This window comes from Nuphar pumila, chromosome 6 (genome assembly GCF_984573655.1).
Source record: "Nuphar pumila chromosome 6, dmNupPumi1.hap1.1, whole genome shotgun sequence".
NCBI lineage: Eukaryota > Viridiplantae > Streptophyta > Magnoliopsida > Nymphaeales > Nymphaeaceae > Nuphar > Nuphar pumila.
The window spans coordinates 27643242-27665136 of record NC_143254.1 but is presented as its reverse complement, the minus strand read 5'-3'; the positions used below and the strand labels follow the sequence as shown (position 1 = coordinate 27665136).

Sequence of the window (21895 nt, the reverse complement as noted above, 5' to 3'; positions counted from 1 at the left end):
CAGAATCTAATTAGTCGGATTTGGTAGTCAGATTCGGATATGATAAAAATCATATTCAGATTCAGTATTATTTTTTATTGAAATCTGAATCCAAGTAAGATTAAAACCTGAATCTGACTAAGATTTGAATTTGATTATGTGTAAATATCAGGTTTTAGACTAGCTGGATCTGGATTTGGTTTTACTTTTTCTCATTCATCTCTGAATCTGAATCTGAATCCAAATCCGATTAGGTTAGATATGATCAGATCAGATTTGGTAATGGTTAGATCCGAGCAGTTGACGTAGCTAGGTGGATATGGTCAGAACCAATGGAGGATGGGTAGTTGACAGCGATTAAAAAGATATTCGGTTCATTTTAAAAAGTGGTGGCACCATTCGTGGGTTGGATACTCCCAAATCTTGGATTCAAATCCGATGTATAGTTTTTTCAATATGGATTTTGAATAGAACTCCAATGCAATTTTGTATCCAATTCAGGCTTATCTGGTCGGACAATATCTGTATGAGGATTCAGATCCGAATTGTCAAATTCTCGGATCTATATTTGAATCCAGTCCAAAGCTGACATGTTTGTTTAATTTTCTTACACGTACCATAGACCCTTGAACTTTATATTCACCGGATCTGATACCACCATATGAAATTCGGATCAAGTTGCAAATCCATTTTAATAGATCTATTTCTCAATTGGATCTGGATTGCTATTTAAAATTCATAATCGGACTCGGACTAGCCACATCGAGCGAATCCATTTTCACCCTTAACTCGACTGTTAACGTGTAGAATTTGGATCCAGATACTAACTCATATGGTTCCCTCCTGGACCCGACCCGGTGATACCAAAAATAGCCGTTGTTCAACCTGGCGCTGCCCGGATTCCTAGTCCGTCGAAGTGGCAAGACCGCAAGAGAAGATTTCATTGGTGGAATTACCTAAATATCCAAATGTTGGTTTACTAGACCAAAATCTGAGTTTTCATAATGACAAAAATGCCCCTATTGATATAGTGAATATACTTTATCTCATATGACATAATGACAAAAATGCCCCAATTGTTTTGGGATGAAGGTGTAGTTGTTGTATGATGAAGAATCTTCGTTGAAGCGAGAAAACCCCTTGGGTAGGGGTCCTCGTGACCATCCTGCCTTACGAGACTCACTTTTGAAAGCGATGAATACACCCATGCGCCAGTTGGGTTTGATTCGGTGCCTTCATCTCGGCACCTTTACAACTAAGGATGACAGTGAACCCGGGCAAAGGTGGGGGCAAGATCTCCACCTCTACTCCATTTTAAAATTTTGCCCTTCATTCTCGCCTTAATCGATGCATGGTTTTTTATGCCCTCTATCCTCAGTGAAGTCTCATTTCTTCAATCATTTTGTCATAGAGATTTAAGAAAGAGTTTATATTAGGGTTAAGAATATATATATTTATATATATATATTTATATAAGATTTTATAATATGTATAAAGGTATAATAGTAATTTTTTTAACGAGCACGGCCCCGGTTTTTCCTGGTCCACTGTCATCCCTGTTGACAACCACACGCAGGCGAACCCGCGGTGGTCCGGGTTTTGGTTTTCTACTTTCGCACGGCGTTGGAGATGACTGTCATTTCTGTAAAGTTGAGCGGCATTTTCGGAAAAAAGTAGCTAGCATGAACGGCAAAATAAGGGTATTTTGGTCATCTACCGACAATGGATGCGTAATCATTGGAGCCGTATCCGATGCAACGGCAGGCAGCTTTTTCGTAAATTAGTAGTGCTTATATATGATACGAAGAGGCCGCTCTCCTACAATTCTCCAAAGGAATCGTTGGTTATCGTTAACCGGGTCCTCTTCTTCTTCGGTGGAGCTCGTGGGGGAGGGAAGAAGAAGAAGAAGAGGAGAGGACGACGTCTTCGATTCTTCTCCGCTTCCCTTCCTCAGATCTGCCGGAGTTCCGGACGGGTCACCGGAAGAAACCCTTCTTCTAGGTCGGTACTAGTCCCTCTGCATTGCTCGTCTTACCTCTTCCTCTCTCTCTCTTGCCATTTTTTCGGGGTTTCCCTGCCAGAATCCCCGAAATCTGTGTTTTTTCTTCGTTTTTAGGTGGATTCATGGTGGAAATGCACGTTTTTTTTTTTGTGAAAATTGATTGCATGTATGGAATTCTAATCGGAAAGTTGTACGTCTTTCCCAAAATACGTGTTTCCTCTGTAGATCGGAGCTTTGTTCCCTGAAATCGAGCGTTTTTGAGTTTTTTTTTTCTTTGGGCTTTTGGGTGGATTTTGTGTTTAGGGATTAGGTTTTCGGTGTATCTCGACAATGTGGATGGGTTTGTTAGGTTTTGTATGGGGATTTGGCATGAGAAATGTGCAAAGTTGTGCATGGTGCTGATCTACGAAGTATGAACGTTTTCTCCACCTTTTTTGTGAAATTTAAGGAGTTTTCCCTTATGTTTTTGTTAGGTTTCGTTATGTAATGGTTGCATTCTTCCTCTTTGTTTGTTTATTGTTATTTTAAATCAGTTTTCTTTCTCTAAGACGAAAGAATGTTGTCTTCAATTTTGATTGAAACTCCATCTGTTAAAATTTAGGCGTCTCTGCTTCATTATTGGCAAAAGGTTTCCGCTTGTTTCATGTAAAATCAGAATGTATTTGGAACAACACGCTCTGCAAATTTCAAATTTCAAGCGTTACGATTGTGCGTTGTAAGATTGACATTTTTTTCCATAATATATTTTTGTTGGTGTGGATCTTCAATTACATGCCCACCACAAAGAGGGTGGAAAAAGGAAGAAGAAGAAGGAATAAAGAGAAAATCTGTGTAGCTTGAGAATTCTGTTAAAGTGGCAGCATTTATTTTTGGTTATTATATATACTCTTTCATGGTAAATATCTTGAATACATTCGGCCAGGATAGGGAGGACTGGCATTCTGACTTTCAGGCCATGCGTTTGGTAGTGTTTCTCTTTGTCTGAAAGCTGCTATCATGTCAAATTCAATTGTTTTATATGCCTGTAAATAACTGCTCCAGCGGGAAATTGTTGTGCCCTGTGGTGTGATATTTTTCACTATCGCACTCAACCCTTTTGCCAATTTATTGTGGGGTGATTCATTTAGATTGACTAGATTTCTTATTCTGGTTTTGGTACAAATTTATTTTGGGGGCACATGTGCATGTGGGCTGCCTTGACAGACAAGCTGCAGCCCTATACAACGGGAAAGGGCCCCCAAGTTGTTTCAGTTTCTTGTTAGTGTTATACATTAGGCTTGGTACCTGGGCTTGTCTCATGCTGAACCCCGAGCCAACCCAAGCTTTGCGCACTCCTAGACTGGAAACCTGTCTGCATGACATGTCACTGTAGCTAAATGTGCAGGCACATTCACACATGCATAAGAGCAAGTATATTATAGTGTGGTTGCAAGGCATGTTCATGAACGTGATCTTAAATGACATACCACATCTCACAGAAACTGATGTGGGCAATCTACAGGATTCATTTTCCTGAGGCTAGAATGGAGTCAAGTAGGGTTTGAGGCCAATGCTGAAAAGGATGCAAATGAACCAAATAATTTACAATGGTGTAACCAGTTAGATAATGAACTTTACCATCCTAAAGACTTTATTTTAGCTTGTCAAAGTGGTAGTTGGACCAACTCAAGAACAACTTTTAGAACTGGTTAATCTTCATAGTTAAGGCAAACTTTGGAAAGCATTTTCTGTTCTTTATGATTTTAGACCAACCCAAGATGCAAGGATCCTTAAAACAGAAAAGAAAAACATCAATCCAAAACTAGTTTTGGGTTTTGTTATGTGGCTCCGTGTTTTAGGTGAAGGATAAGTGACACTATAAGTCAATAACAACATCCATGCTAACTCTAAAATTATGTCCCTTCCAACTACAATAAACCTAACTCTATAATGTTATTTATGTAATCCACCCACATAGTCATGTATCCTAATAAGCATGTTGTATTCCTGCTGCAGTTTTATTTAAATTCTGCATTGGATTTGTGCACCTTTGCTGTGCATAACTTTGTCTAATTTTCTACATGGCTCCAGAAACATAACAAGGTTCAGAGGATGGTTGCGCAGGGATTCACTGTAGATTTGAATAAGCCTCTTGTCTTCCAGGTAAGAATATATATTTGCCAAATATATTTTTGTTATTCCGTCAGTTGCCTGCTATTTAGATGATGTTCCTTTTAGAGACTTTTATACTGCCTCGATGTGTTAAAGCATTTGACCCATGGGATTCTGTCTCTTCCAACTTTCCTTCTGAAAGCAAAAAGAACAATTCCAAACAAGGACAAAAGTGACAAGGCTTAAGATTTGTCACCTGAAGATTGAAGCTTTTGCATAAACATAATATCTTAGTATCTATAGCTTGTTTAAATGTACATGTCATCTGCTAGTTTTTTTAATTACATTCATCCTCTTTGGTTTTTGCACTAGATGGTGTTGACTTTTTCCCTATATGTTCCAGTAACTACAACCAACAATTTTCTTTTAGAGTTTACAGTGTCCAAGTTTCTTTTTCCTGTACATGTATGTTTCTTTCTCCCAATCTTATGATTCCATAAGCTAGTTCTTTCCCATCAAATCCCTTCAACCTGCACCTTCACTATCCATGTTAAACACCTGATGTTTTTAACACATTTGACATCTCAAAATTCATGAAAGAAAAAGGGGGGAAATAATCATGGCTGCTTGCTTCTGGGCGGGCTCATTTCTTTGGAATAGCAATTTGGGAGACTATGATATTGATGTTTGCATGTAAAAAAACAATTCACACAACAGTAGCTTTACTTCTCCATCTTGAGTATAATCCATCATACTGAACAGGCTATTCATTATGCAGAGTATACTCTCCAAATCAGCATGCTCCTTTCTCCAGGATGTTTGGACTCACAAATAATTGCTTGTCTTGTTTCCCAAAGTGCTAATTTTTGTACGTAACTATTATCAACAGATAATCGTCTGTTCTTTTATGTGCCTAGATCTTAAACCTGTTCTGTTTGGCCATTTGGCCATGAAATTTGCACAGCAGCTTTTATGTGTGTGTGTCCTGCTCAGTGGTGGAGCCACATACTGGCCTGGTGCCCACCCTGACCCGAATGGTGTGCCTCCCCGAAACCCACTCTCTCTCTCTCTTTCTCTATCTATCTATCTATCTCTCTCTCTCTCTCTATATATATATATATATATATATATATATATATACACTGCACGTGCACACACACATTTGTGCCCACCCTAATTTGGATTTCTGGCTCCGCCTCTGGTCCTGCTTTGTTTCTTTTAATCTATTATCAGTTGCACTTTTACTGATATGCTTAGAGAGACTTGTCTCTGTTATTGTTCAAGATACTCTTACTGTATACACTGTTAAGCTCCCCATTCAATCTTTCGAAGGTTGGCCATCTTGGAGATGCTTACGAGGAATGGGTTCACCAGCCAATTGTTAGTGCAGAAGGCCCTCGGTTTTTTGAAAATGATATCATGGAGGTGCTTCTCTCTCTCTCTCTAATAATATAGGACTGCACTTTAGTGGACTAATGTTTTCATTAACGTATTGGCATTTGAAAACAGTCCTTGACAAGGACAGTATGGTGGGTGATCCCAGTTGTCTGGCTTCCATTTGTATGTTATTTTATAATGAAGTTAATTTGGATGGGGCACACACTATTACAAGTAGCTTCGTTGGTGATCGCCGGAGTATTTCTGTGGACTTTTATGGAGTATACACTGCACCGCTTCCTTTTCCACATCAAGACAAAAAGCTACTGGTGAGTATTGTTCTTTGTATCATGCAATGGCTTAAATTTTATATGGAGGTCCTTTTATTTGAAATTTGTTCTGCACGCAGGGCAAACACTCTACATTATCTTATCCATGGTTGCCATCACAAGCACCCCATGGATGGTCTTCGCCTCGTTTTCCCTCCAGCAGCAACAGCTATCCTACTTTTCCCGGTGCATACCATTTTTCTCTTTCCATTTTTCATTCTTTATTCGCTTTTATTCTTCACTAACCTACTTGCTTCTCTTGTTTCTTAGTTCTGGAACCTGATTAAGCTTATATCAACTCCTACCACTCATCCTGGTTTATTCGGAGGCGGTCTCCTTGGTTATGTCATGTATGATATCACTCACTACTACCTACACCATGGTCAGCCTTCAAATGAGTTGGTAAAAAATCTGAAGGTACATAATAATTATGTGGTGTTTCACAAATTCATATCTTACATAGTAGATTTTATTCAATAGACATGGGTTTTGGAGACAAAATAATTGAAAAACAACAAGCAAATGGATTCTGTTTCTTGTATCACCGTTTAGTTCTACTGGTTTAATCTGACTTGGTGACTCGAGGACTGAATTCTGAATCATAATAAGTTGTGAATTTAGATTCAAGGAACCAATTCCCAGCCTTGTTTGGTCTATCGTAATTTGTTTCCCATTTGGGTTTTTTATGATTGACTGCATTCTGTCGTTCTTGTCACAGCCTTTAACCAAATTTTGCAGTTAATGTTTTGCAACCAACCTGGACCAACACCAAGCAATCTAGATTGTGTTTCATTTTAAAAGTTCTGAACTTTTGTTGATTTTCATTGTAGTATATTATGAAAAAACAAGGAAAAGAGACACTGTGTTGATCTGTCAAATTTTGTTGGTGTTGCAGAAATATCATTTGAATCATCATTTTAGAATTCAGAACCGGGGATTTGGAATCACTTCTACATTGTGGGATAGGGTCTTTGGAACTCTGCCTACAACAAAATCGGCAGACAAGAAGAGATGACCGATTATAGATAACTTGCAGCTAAACGATTGATTTTCACGATGACAACTCAAGGTCTTGTCCAGGTGGACTTTTTCACACTTTTTAGTTTGTATCCATTCTTTTCTTCTCTCATGTTGCTTCCCTGTGAGTTTTGGCAAATTATTGTGGGGCAAAATTTCAGTTATGGAATGGGTTTAATGGGTCACATTGTAGAAGACTCTTCTGTTTATACTGAATCTCATATTTATTTATTGGCCCAATCTTTTTCCTTTTTTCTTCAATTTGTTAATGCTAAAGAGCGCATCTTTCCGAGTGGTTCCTATTATCATGGCAATACATGAAGTGGTTACACGAACTGGTTACGAGCATCATTAATGTCGATTGGTTTCCAATCCCGCTTGTCTTTCCAATACCACGTCTCCCTGATCAATGCGCAGGTTGAACATAGCACACTGCTCATACAAGGCAACCATCTGATATGAACAGATTCACAAACACAGACAGCTCTAAAATTACAGGACCTCTTCTTTCTAGACCTTCTTTCACTGCAGTCAGCCAACTCCTTTTAGACATAACAGTGACCTGCATTTACGGCCTAAGAAACTTGGAAGTGACCTGTTTAAACCATGTAGAACTGCAACCTCATGTGTGATACCAGAAGCATGCAGAATGACAACCCCACTGCTGTTCCAATTTTATTTGCGTGCGAAACCTATTACAATTTCATTGCACACAGGATAGATAACTCTCTCAGGCAAAGGGCCACCCTCGACCCATAATCTGAGTAACACTTTGTCTTCCATACTCCAATTAAATTTTCTGAAGTTATCAGTACGTGAGTGCCGAAGGATTATTCTCAGCACCTAAGAGTTTACATGCAGATCTTAGCGTAAGACCTTGTTATGGACAGCCCATGTCTTCCATATGATCAAGTGTAACACAACATTCCAACACTGCTAAAACCATCTCTCACTGTGCCCGCAGCTAAACCACCATTTAAATACACTAATAACAGTAGTGAAAGTAGATCTTAGCATGATGAAGGTCCAAATGTTGGTAACAATTGGGCAAGATATGAATAAATGATCGATGGTTTTGTTCAGCATGAATGGTTGATCATTTTGCCTTTTAGGCTCTCTGTTTTGGAGGATTGAAATAGAGGTGTGTTGCAGTTTCCTCCGATTCTCTCATTCTCTCGTCTGTTTGGGAGCAGTCGTGTTGCCAAAACACTCCCTTGGGAATCAAATTGGCAGCTCCCGACCACATTTCAATGCCATTCACAAGATGTATTTGGCAACTCCATCCTTAACACTATATTTTGAGAATACAGAGAAATGGGATTTCTACCTCAATGCAAGTCTCCCAAATGGAGTCTTTGTTGTGTACAAAATAGGAAAGAAGATGGATTGAGTTGAAAGATGCTAGAAACTGCATATCCTGTTGCATTTTGCCAATCCTAGGAGAATTTGATCATGCTTTAAGGGTTGACAAGAGTACATCCAATCGGTTCTGATATGATTTATGCAAGGAATCAATATTTGTAGACCCAGAATAAGTTGGGCTAATTTGAATTGATTCTGATCTACTTTGGACAAACCATTTGTGTTTATTGCTCCAAACAAATGTGGTTGTGGTCTGAACTCTGTTATGCTCTGTTTGGGAGCTTCTCCACTATATGGCTGCAGAGACCTTGACGGCAGACACGTCCAGGCCGCAGCACCGGTTCGCCATAAAACTTCAAAAAACACCACCCAGCCTACCATTGCAAATAGTAGAAAGCAACAAATTCCAAGAAGAAGAAAAAAAGAAAAGAAAAAAAGGATGCCGAATAGGAAGAAATCATTTAACGTAACCCGAACCGTCAGATATGAAGAATGCCACTATCAATGGGACCAAAAGTGCCACCCAATGTTTAAAGTAAATTTGAAGCATGATGGCCACCGTTTATAACATACCTCACACAATGATTTTCTCACACAGTAATGATCCGATCAGACAAATTGGGCGATCTCGATTAAGCATGTTACAAACACCAAAGGAGACTTCTTCAAGATGGCAAATCAATAAAAGAAGCAAAACAAAATAACCAACAACCATTGCATTGGAATAGAAAAACACCAGCAGAAATCCTTAAAATGAAGCACCACCACCCATCTAAGATTAGACGAAGATAATCTCCACAACAAACACACCCAAAAAAACAAACACCTACCACGACGATGGCAATAGATCGCCAAATGGGATGAAGGTTTGGCAAAGAGACTGAGAATCCGAGTGACAGCTGAATAGGAGGAATAAGCATAGCGGCGATTGGCGGGCCACCACAAGTGCCTCTACCGATCTGTGCCAAACTTTATTCATCACCGGCCGAAAGTGGTATACGTGTGTGGGGGTGCGGTGGAGCTTACGGTGATATGTGTGTTGCTAAGTGAAAAGCCCATGCCTTGGTTATAGCATATGGCGGTAACACGAGGTAACGCTATATTGCTCGTTAGCAGTTCAGCAAGCAAGCCTTAATGTGCATCACTTCTCAAGTGCATCTGCTCAGCTTCATACTCCGTGCTATAGAAGCCTTTTCGGCCACCCGCAGCCATGTGTCACACTTCAAGGGTGCTACGTCACCTGTGGCCAATTTCAACTTCATATCCGCAAACAGAAGCCTTCCATGCAGAATCATGTGCCACAATCAAGTATTCTTCCTCTCAATCATAGGTGAGAAACACGTCGTGAAATAAAAACACAGAAAGGAGCGACTTCATCTAGAGGTGCCATGCCGATGCCTATGCGAGCCCACCCGAACTTTGGATTCGCACATTTTCTTGTACTTTGAGAATTACCAAGTCAAAATCGAAATCTCATTCACACATTCATATGTGAGGAAAACCTCGTTGTAGTTGTTTCGACGAAATACGAAGTTTATATTGAAAAACTTCATTGAGAACAAAAACAATGTGTTTCAAAGGGATATTAGGGTTCCTCCTATTGGCAGAGGGTCAACACCCATAACACCTATATAGGAGACTTTTCTCTTAACTTCTATTAGTGCACCACCGTGCGGTCCAGAGTGGCAACCCCTATATCTCGTGAGTATTTCATCGAACGGTACAAAAGTGCTCATGAGTATGCAAATTCTTCATGGGCATGTCAACCATGTGTGGGACGCTGCTCTTGTCGCCCAACCCTTGCGAGAGGCTCGACAAGTATATTTCGAGCGACAATGATTCTTCTAGGCTAGAGAGCTTCAGTATGTTATATTAGCAACAGGCTTAGGCTGAGAGCCCATAGATCTTCTCCATCTGGAGGGTTACCTATGGAAGCGTATACTGCGCTCTGAGCGGCCCACAAGTATAAAAAATCGATATACCATTCGTTTGGTGGATCTTAAGAACTTGATTCTTATTTCAATTTATGTGATACTTATTCAAACGTGTAGCTGGCTCTATCGACCCTTGACACAGGAAGGCAATGCACCTGTCCGTCGTTGACTTGGATCGCCAAAGACTTTGGTATCGCCCTGCTTTTGGCCCATTCGATACTGTCGCTTCTATATTTCATTGTGCTAAGCATGTATGAAGATATGCAGTGCCTTGAATAGACTTTCGCTAGGTTTATGTAGCTCATCGCCTAAGGCAAGTTGTTTGCCTCATGACTCAAGATGCCTGTCAAGTTTTCAAACTTGAGTTGCAATGATTTCAAATTGGTGATCCAACCCCTTACCTCCTAGCTTCGTTCGACAAGCATCACAGTGCTTGAAACAATCCCTCTACCACCAACCCCTTCCCTCCTCGCTCAGTTCGGCCAGCATCACAGTGCTTGAATCAATCCCTCTACAAACGTGAAATGTTTTCTTTCGTAAGACATTCCTCGACTCCCCAGGTAGAGAAATGTTTATTATAAAAAATTGTACTTCTAAAAAAAATTCTCATTTGAAACAGTAAAAAAAATCAGTACATTTTTTCTTCTTACCTTCGCTTTTCCTACATTTTTATCACTTTCACACGTGTCCTTAAAGTGATGTTCTGAAAATATTTTGATGATTTGTTTTAACGAGAATATTACAGTTTTGTAGTCAACTAAATCAGGAGAATGACACTTTTTGTATATCTTTACTGAGTGATGCAAACATGCCAAACTAAACATTGTAAATGGTTTTCTCGGCTTTCCCTGTGCTTTTTTTTGGTGATTCTAAGACCCTAGATGTGTTTGGCATAGCCAATTTACTAGGAATTTGTACCTGAATTATGTGTTTTCAATGAAAAAAATAATATTTGAAACATTAAAAATTTACGTTTTTGAGATGCTCCAAGAGCTGATCCCTGGAAAATCAAGTATGTGGATTGCATCTTATGGTCAGAATTAAAAAAAAAAAACCGAAGAACCCATTTAACATGTTTCATTTAGCATGCTTGCATCACGCTATCTTTACTTATTCTTTAATTTGTAATCTTATTCGTATATAGTCTACAATTTAAATTTGCTTCTTCTGTGAGCAAGAACTGATTTTGTAGATTTTTCAAACAAGAATAATAATAAAAAAAATTAGGGGCTCATTTGGAAGCTTGCCTAAGGCCTCAACTTCTCCTGAGCCGCCCCTGCCTCTGTTGTATACAATATTACAGATCAGGTCATTGGTCATTAGACGAATACGACAGTCGATCTGTACGGTCTGATTGAGAAAGGGATAACAGCGCAAATCACGTTGTTCACCCTATTTGGTTTAAAAAAAATACGTCCCACCCTGCCGGTGCCGCCCATGACGGCGAGCTCCTGTGAGTCGGCGAGGTGGGTGCCGGAGGCCCGGACGGCAAGGCCACTGCTGTGCTCGGGCCAAGCGTGGCCTGGACGGGCTGTGTGGTGGCTGGAGGAAAAAACCCTTACCCGAAAATTTCCTGGCCGAGAAACTGCTCTCCGGTTTATCGCAACAGCCACGACCGCGGAACCCGGTTTCCCGACGGATCTAGTGACGAACGGGGCTTTTCGGCAAGGCTGCGGTGTTCTGTCGCCCAGACTCTGCCTTCCTTTGTTGGTCCTGTGATGCGAGGGTCCAGAACGCCAACTTCCTCGTCGCCTGGCACCTCTGGCGGCCGGTATGCTCCTATTGCCAGGAAGCCACTGACGATCGCTTCTTTGACGTCGTAATCCCGACGTTCTGTCGATCGTGCAAGGAGGAAGAGAAAGAGCAGGAGGAGGAAGGAGAATCATCGAGTGCGGTGGCAGGAGAGGGGGAGAAGGCGTCCAGAGCGAAGAGGGCGGAGAGTTCGTCAGTAGCGATGGAGGAGCTTTCCCTGACGTCGGTGATGAGGAGGTGGACGCGGTGGCGGAGGAGGTGCTGGAGAGGTGGGGGAGGAGGTTCAGGCGAAGTTTTTTTTTAATGAAATAGGGTTAACACCGTCAACCCTTTCTGATGCTCGCCACATGACGAGCATCAGAACGTACAGATGGACGATGCATATCGTCGAATGACCCTGGATGACCAGATCTGTGTACGCATATAAGGTGGCAAAAAAGAACCCTGTACTCTGACATATGATGTCAGAGGATTTATATATGCTGATTCTAGCCCTCCAACTGATGCATCTTGACGGCTGGGATTAATCCACATAAATATGAGAATTTGGAATGATCCTACTTGTTGCTTGGACGACTAGGATCGAGTGTAGTATGGATCCCATAATATATATATATATATATATACAACAAAACAACAACAACAACTATGCCTTCATCCCAAAACAATTGGGGTCGGCGATATGAACCAACAAAGAAAATCATTCTGGGTCTTCCACATGAATCCTTGTCCTCCATTCATTTCTATCCAATGCCATGTCCTCGGTGAGGTTCAAAGCATTCATATCCTTTCCTATCACCTTCATCCATGTCTTCCTAGGCCTACCCCGACCTCTTTTAACTAATATATTTTCTCATTTCTCCATCCTTCTAATTGGAGCATCATTAGGCCTTCGTCGAATATGTCCAAACCACCGTAAACGATTCTCTCTCATCTTATTTTCAATGGGTGCAACGCCTACCTTCTTACGTATCTCCTCGTTCCGAATCTTATCTTTTATTGTATTTCCACACATCCATCTCAGCATACACATCTCAGCTACACTCATTTTTTGAATATGATGTCTCTTGGCAGCCCAACATTCCGTACCATATAGTAAAGCGGGCCTAATAGTCGTCCTATAAAACTTTTCCTTCAACCGCAATGACATTCTACGATCGCACAACACTCCAGTTGCACTCTTCCATTTCATCCACCCAACCTTTATCCTATGATTTACATCTCCATCAATTTCTCCATACTTTTGAATGATAGATCCCAAATATTTGAAAGAATCATCCACCGGTATTTCTTGCTCACCAAGCTTCACTACACTCCCATCTCTATTTCGTTGCTTACTAAATCGACATTCCATGTATTCTGTCTTACTCTTACTCAACTTAAAACCTCTTGCTTCCAATGTCTGTCTCCATAATTCTAACTTAGCATTAACCCCAGCTCTAGACTCATCAATCAAAACAATATCATCAGCAAACAACATACACCACGACACATTTTCTTGAATTGATCTCGTAAGCTCATCCATCACTATAGCAAATAGAAAAGGGCTTAAAGCAGATCCTTGATGTAACCCAACCGTTATAGGAAAATTGGTTGTCACCCCTCCACAAGTGCGGACATTGGTTACTACTCCTTCATACATATCTTTAATTATACTAATGTACTTGAGAGAAACACCTTTCTTCATTATTGTTCACTAGAGAACGTCCCTAAGTACTCTATCGTAAGCCTTCTCCAAATCAATAAAAACCATATGCTAATCTTTGTTCCTCTCTCTATTTCTCTCAATAAGTTGTCTAAGAAGATGTATAGCTTCCATAGTAGATCTTTCAGGCATAAAACCAAATTGATTCTCCGATATCATGACAACCTTTCTCAACCTAGACTCAATCACCCTCTCCCAAAGTTTCATAGTATGACTCATGAGTTTTATACCACGATAGTTTGTGCAATCTTGTATATCACCCTTATTCTTATATAGAGGCACCAAAGTACTCTTCCTCCACTCATTAGGCATCTTATTTGTCCACCAACTCTTGTTAAAAAGATTTGTCAACCATTCTAAACCTTTCTCTCCCAAGCATTTCCAAGTCTCGGTAGGTATACCATCTGGGCCAACTGCCCTTCTTGATTTCATTTTCTTCAAAGCCTCTGCAATTTCTTTCTTTTGAATCTTGCACATGAAGTCACGATTCATCTCATGAAAAGGAATGAAAAAGTCTTCAAGATCCTGAGCATGACTTTCATTAAATAGCTTATCAAAATAATCTTTCCATCTCTACTTAATCTCCTCATCTTTGACTAAAACCCTTTGCGTTTCATCTTTGATACATCTAACCATACCCAGATCCCTCGATTTTCTATCTCTCATTTTTGCAATCCTATAAATATCCTTCTCACCCTCTTTGGTATCCAACTTGTCATAAACCTCCTTATATACCTTATCCCTTGCGTTCCGAACTACTTTTTTAGCTTCCTTCTTTGCTGTCATATACTTCTCCAAATTCTCATTATCACGACTTTTACTTAGATTTCTATAACACTCTCTTTTAACCTTAATAGCTAATTTGACATCCTCGTTCCACCACGAAGTATCCTTACCTAGCGGTGCACCGCCTTTAGACTCACCCAATACCTCCTTAGCCACCTTTCTCATGCCACCCGCTATCTTATTCCACATAGATTCTGAATCCTCCTCGAGACACCAATCAACTTCCTTAACTACCCGCTCTACAAACATTCCTTGTTTAGCTCCTTTCAGTGCCCACAACTTAATTCTAGGATCTATCCTATGTCTATCCCTTTTGCGGCATTGTCTAATTCTAAGATCTAAAATTAAGACTCTATGTTGTGTAGCTACACTTTCTCCCGGTATATATATATATATATATATATATATATATATATATATATATATATATATATATATATATATATATATATATATATATATATGATAGGGAAAAGTTCGCAACAACAATTGTCACCCTCTCTGGCTTCCTCTTCTTCTCTGTTCCTCCTGTTAAATACTAGACAAAGTCTCCTTCCTCTCCTACCTCCATATATATAATAATACCTTCATTTTAAAGTCTTAGGGGCCATTTGTTCACTGTGTACAAGATGACATCCTTAGCAATTGCCATCTTCTTTGTCTTCCTTCTCTTCTCTGTATCAACAAGCCTAGACACAGAATCATTCCTCTCCTGCTTCATCCACAAGAACCCCATCCCACCAACTTTCATTGATGGCATCCTCCACACCCCCAACACTCCCTACTCATCTCTTCTAAACATTTCCATTCATAACCTTCGCTTCTCATCATCTGCAACACTTAAGCCACCCCAAATTGAGTCTCAGATCCGAGCCTCTGTCTTGTGTTGCCAAGAGCACAACATCCAGACTAGAGTTAGAAGTGGTGGTCATGACTATGAGGGCCTTTCCTATGCCTCAGAAACTCCATTTGTTATAATGGACCTCATAAACATTCAAGTTGATAAAGTGGACTACACTGCATGGGTAGAAAGTGTTGAAACTCTGGGTGAGCTATATTACAAGATTAAAATCAACAGCAGAGCCCATGGATTCCCTGATCGCCTTTACTCCATGATTGGTGTCGGCGAGCACATCATCAGAGGTGGGATCAACATGATGTCGAAGAAGTTTGGCCTCACGTTTGATCATGTCGTCGATGCTCTAATCGTCGACATCCTTGAAAGGGTTCTTGATAGAGTTTCAATGGGTGAGGATCTATTTTGGGCTATCAGAGGAGGTGGGAGCTCAAAGTTTTTGTGTGATCACTTCATGGAAGATCAGGTTGGTCTATGTTTTTGAACTTGTTACTATGTGCATTGTGTTTAAGTCTAAGGAGACATAAGAAATCAAACTTGTTCATAGTTGGGAAAACATTTATCACAAGCTGGATGAGAATCTCACAATTAGAGTGGTCCTGCTGGGCACTCAAGGGAACAATGGGAAGATAGCTGTTACAGTTGTATTCAGTTCTCTGTTTCTGGGGTCTGCTAAAGACCTCATGCCAATGATGGATGAGAGGTTTTCTGAAGTGGGGATGAAGTATGAGGATTCTTAGAAAAAGCCATTGATAGAATCTATGCTGCAGTTTAGTTCTTTTCCAAAAAACTCTTCAATTCATGTGTTAGATAGAGAAAGCAAAATGAAGTCGTATTTCAAGGAAAAGTCTTTGTTAGAGCACCAATTCCAGAAAATGTTTGGAGGAATGTGCCAATAGGTAACTTTCAAAGACGACAACAGTGTTGTGTCTGCAATAAACCAAAACAAGGGGCCTCCTCTCTTATCTGGACACCTGCTGGATTAGACACCTGCAGCAGATCAGCTCGACAACCCTACTATGAATATTTATGCGAACATGGCTAAGCTATGATTGTCATCATGAAGACGAAGGGGCAGACAATGATAGCAGGGCCTGTCATGAAGAAGTACATGACATCGGCAATGGCGATGAGGCCCCTCACAAGGAAGAAGAAAGTGCAATATGTTTGAAAATCGTGTGGGCCTATATACGCTGAACCACACATCGTAAGTCTGTCTTAGGTTTAGGCCCGATTCATCTGGTCTAATCCGGATAAACCCTGTGGTATCTCAAATGGTATAAAACACTATGTTGAGACATGCTCTATCTACAACTCTATAATGGGTTGAGTTGGAGACAGACTCCTAAATACATTAGGTTATGGTCCCCAAATCTTGGCCAAATATACAGGTTATGTAAGATCATACCCATCAACAATCAACCAGAGCACTATGGATTCAGGTATAGCTTCCGCTTTAAGTTTAATTTCTGTTTTTTATTTCAACAGCTCTGCAAAAACATAGATTCGATCCTACTTCAGTTTTTGATGGATTTATAATCCAACAATTGGTATCAAAGCTACCTGTTCTCGATGAATCGTTGAAAGATACAATCTTATGATTTATTTTGCATTTTTTTGTTTGGGACGACGATCCGTCATGATCGACATCGGGTGCAGGCAGAAGAGGGTCACTTGAACCTTCTCGTGCCATTTGGATCTGCCCAGACACAGGGAGGGTCATTCGACCCTTTCCTTAGGGGGTTTTCAGATAGGCGGGACGACCGGTCCACCCTCCCACTTCTGAATGCCAGATCACTGTCGGGTGACAAAGAGGTTCACCCCCCATTCGGCTTGCCGAACAGGAGGGCCGTCAAGCCCATCCTTTACCTGCTAATCAGACGGAAGGGACCGTTGGCCCTTCCCTAATTTTTTTGCTCGTCGGACCCATGGAGAGGGCTATCGATCGTTTGGTTCACCTATTTTATGTTGTTTTGGTAGATTTATAATCCAACACAATCATCTATTTTGGTTAGATCAAGTGTTTCCAATAAGAACAATGTCTTCTCCTGGTTTGCCAGTGAATCCCACCAGTCGGATTCCTGAGCCAATCGTTGGTCCGACCAGAATTGGGACCTCTATGGTGGTGCGTCATATAAGGAGCCACCATAATTGGACGGGGGCGGTTCACCCTTCTCAATGACCAGACATTGGTCATTACTCCTTGAGGGAATAACATGCATAACCTCCTCCCTTTTTTGGGAGCCAATCACGTTTAAGACAATCCCTTGAAAAGCGGTTCCATTATTTGGAACTCTTTGGATTCCATGCACATTATTAGCAGTTGGGGAAGGCCAATCACAACTTTACTTATGGAAGGCATGTGGGACTGTTCCTTGCTCGTCTCTCCCTCTCACCAACAGTTCCAAACTCCTTCAATTCAAATGGCACCTTACGAGTGGATGAACAAACGCCACAAGAAAAACTCCAATTAGCGACAGATATTTGCGATGGATTAGCGAGAGAAAAATATTCGTTGCTAACATTCAAATTATTTGTAGAATTAGTGACAGAAAACATGTCGTCATGAATCTGTCTCGAGGTAGCGGCAGATTAGCGACGACCAAATTCTATCTCAAACTCCGTCGCAAATGAGCGATGGCTCAGCAACAGAAATTTTATGTCGCTACTCCATCACAAAGTTGCGATGAAGTATGCAACGGAATTTGGCCGTCGCTAATCCGTCACTAAATTTCTCGTAAATCCCTAATGCGAGCCCTTTTTTCCTTTCTTTTTCTGCTATCGCCCGCCCGTCGACCGTCGAGCTCCCGTTGTCTAGCATAGAGATTTTAAGACAATTGCGATACTTTCCATATGGACTGACAGATGTTCGTAGTGCGAAGCCCTTCCTTGGATTTGAAAAGGATCACAATTGGACAAAGAAATCTATATTTTGAGAACTACCATATTGGCCAACCTTATTGATACAACATAATTTGGATGTGATGCATGTGGAGAAAAATGTGTTTGATAATGTATTCAATACGGTAATGAATGCCAAAGAAAAAATGAAGGATAATCCGAAGGCTCGTATGGATTTAAAAGTAATATGTAAAAGACCAAAATTGGAACTCAAAGAGTATAATGGCAAAGCACTGAAACCAAAGGCAAGGTATGTGCTTGGACCAGATCAAGTAAAGCAAGTATACCAATCGTTGAGACAGTTGAGATTTCCAGATGAATACGTCTCTAACATTATATGGGTTGAAGAGCCATGATTGTTATGTTATCATGCAATGGTTGATTCTCCTAGCATTCCATGATATGTTAGACAAACCTATATAGGGGGTATTATCCGAGTTGAGTAGATTTTTTAGAACATTGTGCGCACTAGAAGTTGTAGTATATGAGGTAAAGAATCTCGAGGATTCTGTCGTCACTACTATTTGCCAACTAAAAAATATATTTCTACCAGTATTTTTCGATGTTATGAAACATTTGATCATACATTTGCCATATAAACTAAGGATTGGTGGTCTTGTGCAATATCGATGGATGTACCCATTTGAAAGGTATATGTTTTCTTATATTTGTCTCTTTAATGCTATTGAGAAATTTATTGTAATCCGAGATGTATATTTTTGACAGATGCATGTTTGACCTAAAAAAAAAGAGGGCTCTATTTGTGAGGCGTATGCTTTAGAAGAGATTTCAAATTTCTCATCTATATACTTTGAACCTCATATTCCAACATGTTATACATGCTCACCTTGTAACGATGATGAAGAACAATTTACTGTAGCTGACAGACTGTCGATATTTCAACCACTTGGGCATGCCTTTGGCAGTTGTCGGTCAAGACTCTTGAAAAATTGAGAGCAAGATGCAGTACAAATCTATATCCTTTTTAATTGCTCAGCGATCGATCCATACATCGAGTAAGTATATGTAGACACAACATAAATCTATATCCTTTTATGTTCTAGACGTGCATATATGGTTCGGTAATATAAATATTTGATAAGTGCAGACAATTTGATCTGGAGTTGTGAAGAGAACTTTCACATCTCACTGATGCAGAAGTACAAAAAGAACGTGAAACTAAGTTTGTGACATGCTTGAAAGAGTTGGTAAAGATGATGACATAAATTGTCTCTGTGTAAACAACAATAAGTTACGTAATTGGTCGTGATCACAATCATTGTTTATGTTTATAGGTCCACCATGGTGATGTTAAAGATCAAGGAATATGTGATTTACAAAATGGTCTGACCAAAGTTGTGCAATATTACAATTGGTACATCGTAAATGGTTATTGATTCCATACAAAAGACTACGGTGTAAACAAATCAACGATGAATAGTGGCGTGTGTGTCAAGGGTAGCAACTACGGTGAAAATGAACATGATTACTACAGTGTTATAGAAGAAATAATAGAGTTGACTTACTTAGGCATAAATAATAGGGTAACTTTATTCAAGTGTCATTGGTTTGATCCCACTACAACAAGAGTCGACAAAGTCTCAGGCATTATGGAGGTAAACCATAAATCAAGGTTTGAAACATATGAACCATTCATATTAGCCTCGCAAGTTCAACAAGTTTACTATACTTCATATCCAAATACAAAGAAGTCAGTTAGAAATGAATGGTGAGCATTTTGCAAGGTGAAGCCCAAACTATACCCTGAGTATAATCAGTTACAGGAAAACAAGTTAACACAAGCGAGTGATTACTATCAATCAAATGATATGTATGACTTCCCTTATGGTCACGATGTTGTACATTGTATGCATGTCATATCTCCATTGGTCGATAGAACATTCATGGAAGAATGTGATCCAAATGATATACCAAGTGGATGGACGGACAATGAAGAAGAAGAAGAAGATGAAGAAGAGGAGGAGGAAGAAGAAGAATATGAAAGTCAAACAAGTGATGAAGAAGAATTCTTGAGCTAGTAAAATAAATTTTGTAATACAAACTTCTATTTGATGTGAATGATTTGATTTGAATGTATTGTAATGTGTTTGAATGATTTGAATGTATTGCAATATTTGATGTGAATGATTTGAATGATTTGAATGTATTGAAATTTATTGCAATGATTTGAATGATTTGAATGTATTGCAATGTTTGAATATATTGCATGACATTTTTTATTTGTTAGAATATGATTCGTGGAGGTTACAGTGGTCGATCACCCAGTGGTATCCAGTCTCAGCCTTTATCTTCATGGGCTACTTTGATAGGTATATCATTTAACTAATTATATACTTGATTAGTTTAAATGCGCGTTCTGTGAATTTTTAACTCATTTTTCTACAGATGATGTTTCGCCTGCACATGACCCGCCTACATCAGCTTTTCATATAAGTCATGAGACAACGTTGGATGTAGGGTCTTTTCAGTCTGACACAAAAAGACTCATTCAAATAGTGTATATCGCTAATCGACCGTAAGTATTTCATTTTCACTTATCCTATACTTATCTTATAAATATTGTATATTGATAGTTAATGTATACCAATTCATGTGCAGTGCAAGGTTTGAGCAACAAAAAGTAATACGAGAGATTAGGAATTCACTAGTTCAACATCTACCAAGACCGGTCGCTCAATGAAAAGAGTACTTGAAGAAGGTGTTGGACAGATTGTGGTCCTCATTCATGGTATATAATTGTTTTTCATAGTTAATGTGTTTCATATTTAATTTTTTGTTATAATTATGTCTACTAACTTTCTGAAAATATTTATAGGCTTCGAATCGCTTCGCGACTACGATGGAGGAGCATGATGCGAGGAAGGTATGACAGAAGGTGGCTGCCAATCGATTTGCAGATATGCTGCATAATATGAAGACTGCAGCAAGAAAAACATCTGACAGGATAAATGATCCACTGCAGTGGAAGGGCCATGGACCTCCTACTATCAGGTCAGATGTTTGGGATGCAATGTGCGACAAGTGGGTGGGGCATGAATTTCGAAACCGCTCAGCAAAGATTGCACAAAACTGAGCAAAAATGCCTGATGCCCATCTACACATAGGTGAATCTATAACTTTTGGGAGCCACCTGAAGAAAATGATAACTCATCAATCTATATATTGTCAATTTTATAAGTATTGTTGCAAACCTGTTAAATAACTCTTTTATCATTTAACTTCACAGGAAGTAGAAAAAGGGGACATTGTGCCATACAAGAATGTGTTTGTTGAAACACATAAACATAAGACCACGAGGGAGTTCGTATCAGAGAAGGCGAGAATGACAACTGTATGCATTTATTGTATTAATAAATATTGTAATATACAAGTTATCATAAATATTGTAATTCTTAATTATTATATCATATTATAATCATTACTTTGTAGGAGTCATATAAGCAACAGATGGTAGAGCGATATGACGATGACTTCACTCAGCATCCACCTTTTGATCCTGCAGCATGGGTGACTGCAATAGGTGAACCCAAAAAGGGTCGTGTGTTCGGGTTTGAGAGTAATATGAACACCTCACCAGTCGTTGCTTCCTCCAGTCACGCCTCACAGAGTTCTCCCATCAGCATCAGCTCCAAGAATCCGACTGACCCGCCTAAATCTTGGGATGGTGTATGCCAACTCGTTAAGGACACAATGCGTGACTATTTACATGAAGCAATTTTTGACGTTGTCCGTAATGAGTTGTTCAATTTTTTTTGGGACAGGGGAACTTCATCCGCAGGCGCC

The 21895-nt window shown here is 39.8% G+C and overlaps 2 protein-coding genes across 2 annotated transcripts; both read left to right on the top strand.

Moving 5' to 3' along the window:
* The first annotated feature begins 1802 nt into the window (after window positions 1–1802).
* LOC149834472 (dihydroceramide fatty acyl 2-hydroxylase FAH1-like) lies at window positions 1803–7035 on the top strand. Its single transcript, XM_090010141.1, has 7 exons — window positions 1803–1980; window positions 4052–4123; window positions 5405–5497; window positions 5582–5778; window positions 5859–5964; window positions 6049–6195; window positions 6674–7035. Exons 2-7 carry the CDS (start codon window positions 4073–4075, stop codon window positions 6791–6793), a joined length of 714 nt encoding a protein of 237 aa, XP_089866267.1. The 5' UTR covers window positions 1803–1980; window positions 4052–4072; the 3' UTR covers window positions 6794–7035.
* A 7928-nt stretch (window positions 7036–14963) lies between these two features.
* Window positions 14964–15717, top strand: LOC149834471 (O-acetylstemmadenine oxidase-like). Its single transcript, XM_090009373.1, is given in 2 exon segments — window positions 14964–15623; window positions 15625–15717. Coding segments are annotated over 2 exon segments (753 nt in total).
* The last annotated feature ends 6178 nt before the right edge of the window (window positions 15718–21895 follow it).

What these genes read in the sequence shown, in the direction of transcription:
- LOC149834472 (XM_090010141.1), top strand. Translation starts at nt 4,073, where the DNA reads ATGGTTGCGCAGGGATTCACTGTAGATTTGAATAAGCCTCTTGTCTTC. An exon ending in ATAAGCCTCTTGTCTTCCAG is followed by an intron (nt 4,124 to 5,404) that starts GTAAGAATATAT and finishes AATCTTTCGAAG; the next exon opens with GTTGGCCATCTTGGAGATGC. An exon ending in AGTTGGTAAAAAATCTGAAG is followed by an intron (nt 6,196 to 6,673) that starts GTACATAATAAT and finishes TTGGTGTTGCAG; the next exon opens with AAATATCATTTGAATCATCA.